At 50.0% G+C, this 12,481-nt stretch overlaps 1 protein-coding gene across 15 annotated transcripts in view; it reads left to right on the forward strand.

The window, feature by feature from the left end:
* The window catches only part of AFF3 (ALF transcription elongation factor 3), a 632,195-nt gene that overhangs the window by 570,655 nt on the left and 49,059 nt on the right, over nt 1-12,481 (forward strand). For all 15 annotated transcript variants that reach the window (XM_086327945.1, XM_086327946.1, XM_086327947.1 and 12 more), the window contains 2 exons: nt 3,248-3,434; nt 10,854-11,957. In XM_086327945.1, coding sequence (XP_086184071.1) covers nt 3,248-3,434; nt 10,854-11,957 — 1,291 coding nt within the window. The remainder of the gene's footprint in view (nt 1-3,247; nt 3,435-10,853; nt 11,958-12,481) is intronic.

The raw sequence follows: 12,481 nt of genomic DNA on the forward strand, positions 1-12,481 counted from the left end.
ACATGTTTTCAAGGGCACAGTGATCCAGAAATGGCATAGGGTCCAAGAACTCCCCTAAAAACTGCCCAATGCTGTGTCATCACGACAGTCAATCCATGTTATCATTTCAGGAAAAAGTTACTTTTTAACTTAAGTTGAAAAAATTGTTAATGTCTTTAGTATGGAAACATGACAACTAGTCAGCACACTAAAATTCGCAGTTTGCAGTTTTAAATATATAAAGCTTGAAGTCTTCTTGCAGGAGGGTATGCTCAATATGTCTTTTTCCATCGTCTTAATTCCACTACCCCAAAGAGCTTCTGTGGTTTAAGCAAGCCCATCCTTCTCTTGTATCTGCCTGCAATGCAGGGGACCTGGGTTTGATTCCTGGATCAGGAAGATCCCCTGGAGAAGGAAATGGCAATGCACTCCAGGATTCTTGCCTGGAGAATCCCACGGACAGAAGAGCCTAGCAGGCTACAGTCCTTGGGGTCACGAGAGTCGGACACGACTGAGTGACTAAACCACCACCATCCTTCTCTTAGTTCTCGTCCGCTGTGATGACCATCCCTGGCTTCTTTATTCTGCCACCCTGGCTGCCACAGCGGCTTCTACTCATGGCAAAGACGGTCACTACACTGAGTCTGAAATGACCAGCGTTCCCCAGTGACCCCCAAAAAGGCTAGTTACTGGAGCAGGTTTTATAGAGGTTAGGGCAGTTACGTTAATCCAACAACCAAAGCCTCCAGAGCCCTTGCAGACAGGCCTGCCTCCATCCTTGATATTGATTGTCATATCAAAAGCCATTCAGTCTCTACCCAGACCACGGAAACACGGATGTATTCCATCCTGACCCCAGAGGCAACAAGAGCCTCACAGCCCTTCAAAGCAAGGCAGGAAGAAAACCTAAAATTCTTGGCTCTCCCAACTGTTTCAAAAGCAAATAATAGTTATGCCAGTAAAACTGTCATTTTAAGTGAATCTCCTAATATAAGGAAGGAAAACATAAAACTCTTAAGGCTTTTCTGCCAATCTGATTCAGATCAGAGACTCTGTCTCCCTGGGCTAGTGGGTCTCATTATGACAGGACAGCGGTCATAAAAGAAAGGCGGCACAGTAACTGTTTAATGGACATTTTCCCAGAAATTAAAGGGCCGCTCTTCAAAAGACAGTCAGCTTGCGGTGCAGGCCCCAGGGAACTGCACACACGTCGCTGCCTCCGCTGCAGACAGAGCAACCAGGTGCACCCAGCGCCAGCCTCACGCAGCCTTTGTTGTGGGGATGAAAGCCGGAGAATGTACCGCTTGGTGATCAAAGTCTTTGACCATCATATAAAACCAATCAAAATGCTCTTTATTTCTCTTAATTTCCTGGACTTCAGCAGATGTCATTCCAGAGTGTGGCAGGCAGACAGATCTCTTTCCTCCAACGTGTGTTCTTTGGCTTTGGGGAGTTTTTAGGTTTGGGTTTGTGTTGGTTTGGGTTGGGGAAGGTTTTTGTCTTTTTGTGGTTTTTCCCCAGTGTTTTGGGGACCTGCTGACAAACCGTTAACATGGATCCCAAACGTTCATGTTCAGTTCAGGATCTAACAACCTTTTCTTCATGATTCTATTGATAGTGGAGCCTTTTCTTTATGATTCCATTGACAGTGGTCACTTTGACTCGGCCCCTAGGAAGAGTGGATTTTAGTTCATAAGGGAAGAAAAAAATATTATAACTCTTAGATCGCTAACCACCCCTTCCCAGCCTCTGTCTAAAGATCCAGGAGTCCTCACTCAACCCCGGAACAAACAGCAGGCTGGGAAAGGAATCATTTTCACTCAGGCAAGGTGTCGAGCTGCAGATGCTGCCTGACGGTGAAGAATTTTGTCAGACTGTTTGGGTACAGACCATGACACTGGCAGAAGAAATAAAAACCACTGGGGAAGGTTATGCTCAAACTCCGCTTTTCCTTAAACCTGCAATTCAAAACAGTGCTTTGATTTGTAGGTCCATCCGGCAAGATCATTTCTTGTCTTATCATTCTTCTGAAAAGCAAGATCCCAAAGCATTTTCGCCCCCTCCCCCGGCCCCTACACTGAGGATTAATGGGAATCTGTCCCCCGGCAAAGCATTTGTCAAAGATCTAAGGGGCAGGTGGGAAGGGTCCTTTACCTTGCCCTGGCTGCTTTTGCGCTTGAGACCATAAACTGACAAGCTCACTTGCATGCAGTCCTGTTGAAATGGTGGTCACAAGAGGGAAAAGCAAGCCGATATGTGCTGACTTAACATTAAAAAAGTAGTCACTGCATTTTCTGGGTTTAGAGTTTGACCTCAAAAAGGACAGAGTCAGGTGTGTTTCAATGCAATTAATAACGGACACTGAAGATGTTGGCTATTTTGTGAGTACCAGAACTTCTATGGCTCACTGTTTGGGTGCATGCATGTTATTTGCATTTTTGTGGTTAATTAATTGCCAGGAGGAGTATCCATGTTTGCTGTTCTCTTTGAGTTTCTAATTTGAGTATAGAACTTCCTGGCAGATTTCAGCGTGGATATGAACATCGAGTATAATTTGAAATGGTATTGCTGTATGCCACTGCACTGGAGTTGAATTTTAAAGTCAGAATAAATAAAAACTGTGTGACTGAGGGATCTCCAGTTCTCTAATAAAAGGCTCAAAGGAAAAGTACTGTTTAGACAGCAACCCAGGTCCTGTAAAGACGACAGCACTGGACGCTATGGGTGGGGAGAGGTAGGAAGCCAGACAACTTGGTCGGTCCCTCTGTGTCTGGAACCTTCCAGAAGGCCATGCAAGCACAGAGCAGGACACTGTGCCCTTCCTCACAGCCCACTTCCTAAAATAAAGCAAACAGACCTTTTCGTTCTTTGCAAAATATTTCAAGCATTTTGGATTTCCTGGCTTTTTTGGTCAATGATTGGAATCGGGGATGCATTTGAAAAGCCATTCCCAGAAACAGCAGCAAAACAGGGACAGTCCTCCTGCAGCGACGTCACCTCCTTTTCTGAAATGGTCACACAGACCAGTCACACCAGCCGGTGCCCGATGGCCAGGGGGCAGCAGCCTTCGCTCCCAGTTTAATTTCTGTGCCCCATTGTCTTAACCAGGAGGCTGCTGTGACCTTGCTGGTGGGTCTGCCAGCTCCATCCAGGTGACGGCTGGCAGATGTGCTGGCTGCGCGCCTCCGGTGCCCGCCAGCCCGCTCAGCGGCGCTTCCGTGTTTGCTCACTCGGCTTCCCTTCCCTCTCTTTCCTCGCGGGTGGGCAGTGCCGGACTCCAGCCGGCTGACTGCAGGGCCTCCGCACCCTCGAGCAAGGGCAGCAGCAGCGGCAGCAGCAGCAGTGGGAGCAGCTCCTCCAGCGACTCGGAGAGCAGCTCGGGGTCCGACTCGGAGACAGAGAGCAGTTCCAGCGAGAGCGAGGGCAGCAAGCCTCCCCACTACTCCAGTCCCGAGGTGAGTACCTGCGGGCCTCCAGGGGCCTCCCCTGCCTGCTTCTCCCCTGGGGAGCACAGTCAGTCCTCCTCCCTGGGTGGTTCTCACACCTCCCACTCCCCCACTCTCCGTGGCCTGCAAGCTGCTGTGACCCGTATAGGCCACCGCTCCCAGGCAGCCTGCCAGGATTGATTTGGGCTCATTTCCCCCAACCTCCTCCTCAAAGTGCTCCTAGCTAGAGAGCTTCCTTTGAGATCTAGAAACTTCATCTCTTACAGTCCAAAATCTCTATCTTGACTTCCAGAACTTTCCAAACATGCTGTAAACATCACTGACTGGAAATAACCTGACGATTGGGGTCAGCGAGGCAATAAGCAGATAGGGGAGCTCCAACCTGAAGTGTGAGCCCCTGTAAATCATGGAGAAAGGAGTTTTGTGGATTAGACATGGCTAGAATCTTACCTTTTAGCAGTTTGTCACAGATTAGAAGAACACGGGCTATAAGTATAAATAAAACCTTTTTAACTGTGTTTTCTTTGTGAAAATATACAGAGAAAAATTAGCATGAACCTGAAAATAATAATGAAAGCTTTTATAGGTATGATGAGTATCTATGTGGAAGATTTAGGTGCCTCATATAAAAACATGATATGGTCCCGATAAAACCCATTGCTATTTCTACTTTAAAGGGGAAAATTAAATAGTAACTCAGAGCATGGATCCTTGAGAGAGGACTGAGAACACATTTGTCCAGTTTCTGGATTGGTAAGGGTGGACTTTGATTTCTAAAGAAGGAACAACATAGGCTTCTTCTTAAGTGTATAGACATTTCACGTTACTGAGGGTCATAGGATTTTTTTTTTTTTTTTTTTGGCCTGCAATCCTCTGTACCACTTTGGGGCCCTAATTTCTAAATAAGCTCTAAAATGAACCAAACCCACATGTCCAAACCTTGGTGCTGAGAGGAGAGCACCTTTAAGGGCCAACCAGCCTCACATTTCCAGTTTGTGTGCCTATGTCTCTCTTTCCCTCCATCTCTCTTGATCTGTCTGTCTATCTCCCTGTATAAGTAAGGGGAAGGCCCTTAGCAACATTAACCTATAAAAGCTATCTGTTGCTATAACCCTGACTTTCCCCAGAAGCTAAATTATTCCTTCTCCATTATTTCATTCATTCATCTGTTCATTTATGGTTTTTCAACAAATATTATTGAGTTTCTGCCACAGATACGCTTGGCCCTGGGAGACAGCAATGATCTGACAAAGAAGATTCCTGTCTTCACAGACTTGATATTCTAATGAGAATAATTTGAAACAAACAAGCAAAAAACAAAACAAAACAGAGGCATTAACTAAGCTTCTTCAGAGCCAGCTTTGTGATCTAATTTGTTGAAAACCTCCAGAATATGTAGTAGAAAAAACTGGGTTCCAGGGACATTAAAAGGGCCGAGGGGGGACAGTGGTGGTGGATTAAAAGCCTCAGGGTCTGTGAATGAGAGCCCCCATCCCCGGCTCTTTGTGACTTTGAAGGTTAAATTCAGGAATGTTGAATATTATTTGCATGTTGAAATGTGACTCCTGGAGTTTCTAGATGAGGCTGAAACCAGCCTCAGAGAAGCACGGTTATAAAGGGCTTTGAGCAGACTCCCTCTAAATGTCACTGAAATAATTACAAAGACCTGAACTCCTTGGTGATGAAAGGAAGCACTTGACGTTTCTTCCAGCAGCTATCAGAGCCCCCAGCGGAGGAGGAGGAGGAGGAGGAGGAGGAGGAGGAGGAGGAGGAGGAGGAGGAGGAGGAGGAGGAGGAGGAGGAGGGGAAGCTGCTAACACAGGCCTTAGAGTTTAAGTTGCCTGAGGCACGGGTAGGTTTCGACTTCTGGCTTCTCCTTGCAGAGGGAGTGCAGAAGTGACAGGTGTAGCCACAGAGCATGTGACTTCTCTCTGCTGGAAAGGAATGTACTCCTTGGAATAAAAGTAAGGGGTTTTGGGCTTGTTTTTTTTTTTTTTTTAACATTTTTTCCCAAGACGACTACAGACACACACCCTTCAGAAATACAAAGAGGGAATTCCCTGGCGGTCCAGTGGTTAGGACTCCGTGCTTTAACTGCCAAGAACATTGTGGGTTTGGTGTCTCATTGGGGAACTAAGATCCCACAAGCCATGTGGCATGGCCAAAGATTTTATCAAAAAAAAAAAAAAGAATTACAACGAGTTTGCAGAACGAACATTAAAAAGAGGGAAGGAAGCATTAAGGGCCAACTCTACGGCAGCCCTGCTCTCCTCTGCCCTGAGCTGGCCCAGGTCCCCTGACAGAGAGCAGTGAGACCCGTTTCCCTGTCCCCCACAGGACCACCCAGCTCTTCATAGCCACACACCTCCCATTCCACCGCAAAGACCTGTTTCTGCTGCTTTGCAGCAAAACGTATCTGGCCCTCCTTTCCCCTTTCAGAAATGTCCTAATATGAGAGCAGGAGATCCTCATGATGTCCCAAGACACCTGCATCCTACACCCTGCCCCTCAACGTGCCAGCACTGGGCACCTGCTTGGCTCTCCTAAGTCTCATCCAAGCTGTGTTTCTGGCCCTGGTTGTAGAAAGCCACTGCCTTTCACATGCATCACCATGGAATATAACCCCTAGTCTGCAAGTGGGCATGGAAGAGACACTGGATTCAGTCTCTGTGGCCTGAGGTTTGCTTGCTTGTCATCAGACTAATTTTTTTCATTTGAGTTCTTTCTTCTTTCTTGGTCTGGGACATCCTTTCATACCAGAGCTTGACCAGGGAGCTTGACCAGGAGGGGGTAGGGGGTTTCATTTTGCCCTTCCATTAGCACATTTACAGCAGCACACAGAGCTCCTTAGACCAGTGTTCCAAGTAAAGGGACAGCTTGCTGTGTGAACAAGAAAGAGCCTGGTCACAGGACTTTATTTGACTGCACGTGGGATCTTTAGCTGTGGCCTGGGAGCTCTTAGTTGCAGCATGTCGGACCTACTTCTCTGACCAGGGATCAAACCTGGTCCCCCTGCAATGGGAGCACAGAGTCGTATCCACTGGGCCCCCAGGGCAGTCCCTGGTCACAGGATTTTGAGAAGAGCCAGGATAAAGTGGGTTTCACCCGTTTCTTTACTGCAGGGCGTCACTCAGCCCTCAACATCACTCATGTAAACAGCATTCTCCATTGTGGTGTTTCCCAAATATGTCCAACCATGGTAGGCTTTCTTCATGGGCTAAAAGCACATTTTGGAAAATGCTGCCCTAGATCATTCTTGAAAATCTTAAAAAATACAAGTTATTCATGGATTCAACAAGCTTCTCCTTAATTAGGCATCTATGGGGTATGTGGCAGTGGGTGCCCTGAAGGTTGTAGATGAAATAGAGACTAGAGTATACCCTGGAGGGCTTGTGCATGAATCAGAGGGAAGATTGATCAGAGAGGAGAGTCCTGGCTGGAAATGCACACTGCAAGCCAGCAAACAAGCAAAAGCGCTGGGCGGAAGCCCAGTGGATGGCTCAGACAGTAAACCAGAGGCAGCAGCCTGCCAGGCAAGGAGCTCCGAGCCCCAAGTCTGCCCTCCTCCCCTGCCACCTAATTCTTGGCTGTTTAAGCTTCCTTGGCCACAGTTTTATCTCCAAAATGGCAGATAATCTCCCACTGTCTAATCTGTGAGGTTTTTCTGAGGAGTAAGTGACAAACAGGGAGAGGCAGCTCATCGTGAGTCATTAGTAGCAACAGGGTCATAGCAAGCTGCCCCTCTAACCTATTACGGTCCTGCGAGGGATACAAAGCAGCAGAAACCTGGCCTCTGCCGGAAAGCAGTGTTTGGCTTTGTTGAAGACACAAGATTCATATACATGAAACAGACATGGATATCAAAAGATGATGCCATTAAGGATAATGGAAGGCAACAGGTATTATCTGGAGAGTTAGTGGTGTCTTCTCCAAAAGTCAGATCAAATTCTATCATTTGAAGACCTGACATTTCTCAAGTGAAACAAGGTCCCCTTTTCATGAGGCTTCCCCAGAGAGTAATGGGAGCTTAAGGGAATCTGATCTCTCAACTGTGACAAGCCTGGGTTTAGTCTTGCTGGTGCCTGTAGCTCCGCAGCTTTGGACATGTTACTTAACTTCGCTGAGCCTCATCTAAAAACCAAGGCTGATAGTATCTCTTATCTATGGATTAAATTAGATGATACATGTGATGTGGGAGCGCACTGTGGGTGTTCCAGCAAGGAAAGATGCCTGTAAGATGATGGCTGCCTGAGGAGTTCGGATTTTGTTCGGGAGGCAAGAGGAGGTCATTGTAGATCCTTGAGAAAGGGAACATAATTTAGCAGTGTACTGAAAATGGTCCTGATTTCTTTGGCTGTGAAGAGCAGAAAAAATGACTCTGCGGCACATGGGGCAGCGGGCCCTTACTCCATTGATTACATCCTCCCCTCGCTGTGAAGACTCCCCCAGGGGAGGTTTAGTGGGAGTTTCCCTGTGAGTCGCCGTGTTTTGGCTCCAGGCAGGTATCTGTGTCCTCGCATGTAAGAGATGTGAGGTGTGGAAGGCTCACGACGGCGGGGACGAGGATGACCAGGGGGTAGGGGGCGGTAAGTGGCGGATGCTGCCATAAATGTGTCCACCTGGTCCAGTGTGTGCCCCCTTCTGCAAGGCGCCTTCAGCATCCACTCACATTACTGGGCCCCGTTTATCTGGGGAAGCTGAGGCACAGAAGTCACTGACCCAGCCTGGGGTCAGAGAGAAACCTCAAAGCCATAAATGTGTTTGCCGCCAGTTAGCCTTCAGGGGACTTCCCTGGTGGTCCAGTGGCTAAGATTCCAAGCTCCCAAAGCAGGGAGCCCGGGTTCAATCCCTGGTCATGGAACTAGATCCCTGCCCCAGCTGAAGATCCCACGTGCCGCAACAAAAATTGAAGCTCCCGAGTGCTGCAGCTGAGACCCGGTGCAGCCAAAATGGATAAATAAATCATTTTTTAATTAAAGTAGCCTTTCGTCACACTGAGCTCCCCTCAGGGCAGGCGAGAGCTCCCCCTCAGCAAAGAAGCCATTCTATGTCCTGCCACCCTGCTTCCTCCATCACTTCACTGTCGCAGGAGGGACCAGGTCAGGTGGGCTCTGCAGGCTCCATTGTTCCCTGTCTCTGCAGGTGCCACATTGAAGCGAGGTCAGAATTTACAAAATAAAACTCAGAGGCGTGAAACAAGATTTTATCATTTTGGTTTTTTGCCTCTTGTTCAGGAGTCCTGGCCTATGGGTGGCATAAAAACAAGAAAAGCAGAACATCAAGTCAGAGCCCAGGCTCCCCATCAGGGTCACGAGAGAGTCCCCTTCCACACTTGTACCCCATGGGGATGCTCCTCGATCCTCATGGCCCCAGGAGCAGGGCCTGGGATCCCCGTGCTGAAATGCCTCACAAGGAGACTCCCATTAAGATTTCCCGGAGGGCGCCTTCACAGCAAAGGGAGGATTTAATCAGTGGAGTGATCACTGATGTGCTGCAGGGTCATTTTCTGCTTACGGTCACTTGTCGCTCCCAGTCCCTCGACACCCTGCGCTGCGGTTCCTTGAAGTGCAGTTGGTCTCGTCTGCTTGGAGGGAGCCAGCAGACTGTCCGCAGCCCCTGCCGCAGCTGCAGTGCTCACGTCCACACTCTGTGGCCCCAGGCCCTGTGGCCCTCTAAAGGCTTTCCGTCTCCCTGAGCCGTGCCCCAGACTCAGCCAGGACCCCTGGGTCTAGAGCACTGCCTGCCCTCCTCGCGCCTCAGCGCCCTGCTGCAGGATCCTTTCTGCATGAGGCAGTGCCCCAAGTTCTCCTCTTAACACCAATCTCTTTGTTGAAAACCAAATCTTGACACTTGAAAGCAAGCATTCAGAAATTATGATCTTAAAGAACAGTGTTTTTCTCCTACAAGGGAGCCTGACTTGCTCTAGGCTTTAACAAACCAATACGAAATGCAAAGCTAAGCCATTCTTCTTTATTCTGGGTGGTATCTAGTTCCCCCACCCCACCCCACCCCACCCCCAACTCACCCAATCATCAGAAGCCATGAATTTATAGAGTGGAGGACATAGGGAAGGAAACATACATCACCTTAATCACGCCAAAATTCTCCCCCATCTCACAAATTAAAAACATTCTAGCTAAAGTTCTATGGGGCTTCCGTGGTAGCTCAGCGGTCAAGAATCCACCTGCAATACAGGAGACGTGGGTTCAATCCCTGGGTCAGGAGAATCCCCTGGAGAAGGAAATGGCAACCCACTGTGGTATTCTTGGCTTGGGAAATCCCATGGACAGAGGAGCCTGGCCAGCTACAGTCCATGGGGTTGCCAAAAAGTCAAACATGACTTCGCAACTGGTACAGCAACAACAAAGTTCTGTACTTATCAATTTACCTCTTTTCTACTAATAATCAGAGAGGCTGGATAAATGGACTTTTATTAGAAATCAACAACATTTACTCCCCGTAAGAGAATCGGTTCTTAACCTTTCAATAAGACATAGATCCCTAGAGAGGTAAATGCAAACTACGCAAACTATTCTCTCCCCAAAATGTGTCTACATGACCTTTGACCTTCTGTTACAGGGCATTCACTGGCCTCGCCTCTCCCCCAGAGCCAATCTGTGGGTCAGAGTTTAACACCTGGAATGCCCAGGATTTGCTCTAATTTAGCAAAACTGTTTACAGAAGAGGTTTTCATTGTCACCTCCTTGTCTGAAACAATTCGGGCAAAGTGTGATGGAAGCGGGTTAAGGATGGACGAACCAAGTCCAGCAGGGTCCACTCAGCCCCCTTTTCGAATTTCTCCCCGAATTACAAGTCTCACCAAAAAAATGTGTGCTTCAACACCCAAGGTCTCCTAACTACACCCCAGTTAACTTTCATGGGCTCTGAAGTTTATGCATGTCTGTATAAATACAAAAAATATACACTGTATAACACTCAAAAGTGCTGGAAATGGGTCCTAATGAGGAATAGGGGGGTCCTCTCATTTCTCAAACTGCTGCACTGGCATTTCAGTGTGGGGTACCAGGAAAGTGTCAGTCGCTCAGTCATGTCCATCTCTTTACGACCCTGTGGACTGCAGCCTGCCAGGCTCCTCTGTCCATGGAGTTCTCCAGGCAAGAATACTGGAGTGGGTAGCCATTCCCTTCTCCAGGGGATCTTCCCAATCCAGGGATCGAACCCGGGTCTCCTGCACTGGCAGGTAGGTTCTTTACCCTTTGAGCCACCTGGGAAGCCCTGTGGGTGGCCACCCTGTGTGCCTGTTGATGCTACACATACCTACGGCTTCCATGTTCCTTGAGTTTCCAGCCCATCAGGTTTCTGCTCACATGCCTAGAGGAGCAGCAAGTCGAGAGAAAAACAGCCAGGCGCATCTAAGTGAGTCTGTCCTAAACAATGTTTTGTTTGTTGCCGGTTTTCTGCTTTTAGGCGGAACCAGCGTCCTCTAACAAGTGGCAGCTGGATAAATGGCTAAACAAAGTGAATCACCACAAGCCCCCTGTCCTGATCCAAAATGAAAGCCACCACGGGCCGGAGAGCGGTCAGTACTACACCCCAGTGAAGGAGGACACGCAGGAGTGCGGGAAGCTCCCCGACGTCTGCCCGCCCGGCCTGAGAGACAAGGACATCAAGGGCGCCTGCAAGGAGGAGCAGAGGCCCAGGACCGCGAACAAGGCCCCCGGGAGCAAAGGGGTGAAGCAGAAGTCCCCGCCCGCGGCCGTGGCCGTGGCCGTGACCGCCGCCGCCGCCCCGCCGCCCGCGGTGCCTGGTGCGCCCGCCGAGAGCGCGCCCGCGCCTGCCCGGAGGTCCGCGGGCAAGAAGCCCACCCGGCGCACCGAGAGGACCTCAGCCGGCGACAGCGGCCACCGGCCCGAGGAGCCCGTAGCTGCCGAGGCGCTGGGGGCGAGCACGGGGGTTCCCCCGGAGCCCCCCAAGCCCCGGCCTTGCGGCAACAGCAGGACCAACCACCGCAAGGAGCTGCGCTCGGCCGTGACCTGCGAGAAGCGCCGCACTCGGGGGCTGAGCCGGATCGTTCCCAAGTCCAAGGAGTTCATCGAGACGGAGTCGTCCTCTTCCTCCTCCTCCTCGGACTCGGACCTGGAGTCGGAGCAGGAGGACTACCCTCTGTCCAAGGCCGTGGCCGCCGCCGCCGCCGCTGCCGCTGCCTCCGGGAACGACCCAAGGCTGAAGGAGGCTCCCACCAGCATCAGCGGCGGCGGCCCCCGCGCTCCCGTGGGCTCCATCAACGCCAGGACCACCAGCGACATTGCCAAGGAGCTGGAGGAGCAGTTCTACACACTGGTCCCCTTCGGCCGCAACGAGCTTCTCTCCCCGTTGAAGGACAGTGACGAGGTCCGGTCACTCTGGGTCAAAATTGACTTGACACTTCTGTCCAGGATCCCGGAACACCTGCCCCAGGAGCCGGGGGTCTTGAGTGCTCCCGCAGCCAAGGACTCTGAGAGCGCGCCCCCGAGCCACGCATCGGAGGCGCCCGTGGAAAAGACCTTGCCAAAATCCAAGAGGAAACGCAAGGTAGGCCTGGAAACCTGAGGGGCTAAAGGCACAGTGGGAGGGAGGGCCCCAAACTTGTGGGCAGGTCCACTGGTCTGAAATGTTCCAGGAGCAGGGGTTTATGTGTCCTTCTTCAGCAAACGTTCATAGAGCACTTTACATAAGCGCATAGGAGCCTGCTAAGTCGCTTCAGTCACTAAGTCTGACATTCTGCAACGCTATGGACTGTAGCCTGCCAGGCTCCTCTGTCCATGGGATTCTCCAGGCAAGAGTACTGGAGTGAGTTGCCATGCCCTTCTCCAGGGCATCTTCCCAACCCGGGATCAAACCCTTGTCTCCTGCATTGCAGGCAGATTCTTTACCATCTAAGCCACCAGGGAAGCCCAGTATAAGTACTTGACACATATTAACTCAACTCAACATCCTTAGAACCGCCCATTGTGGGAAGACCAGCTATTATTCCCATGTGATAGATAATTAAGGCCTGTCCCACTGCATGTGGAAGTAGGCAATTGGGAAATCTTCACTGAATGTCTTCAGGGAAT

This window comes from Bos grunniens, chromosome 11 (assembly GCF_055505025.1).
Source record: "Bos grunniens cultivar Pamir isolate PY7600 chromosome 11, Bosgru_T2T1.0, whole genome shotgun sequence".
NCBI lineage: Eukaryota > Metazoa > Chordata > Mammalia > Artiodactyla > Bovidae > Bos > Bos grunniens.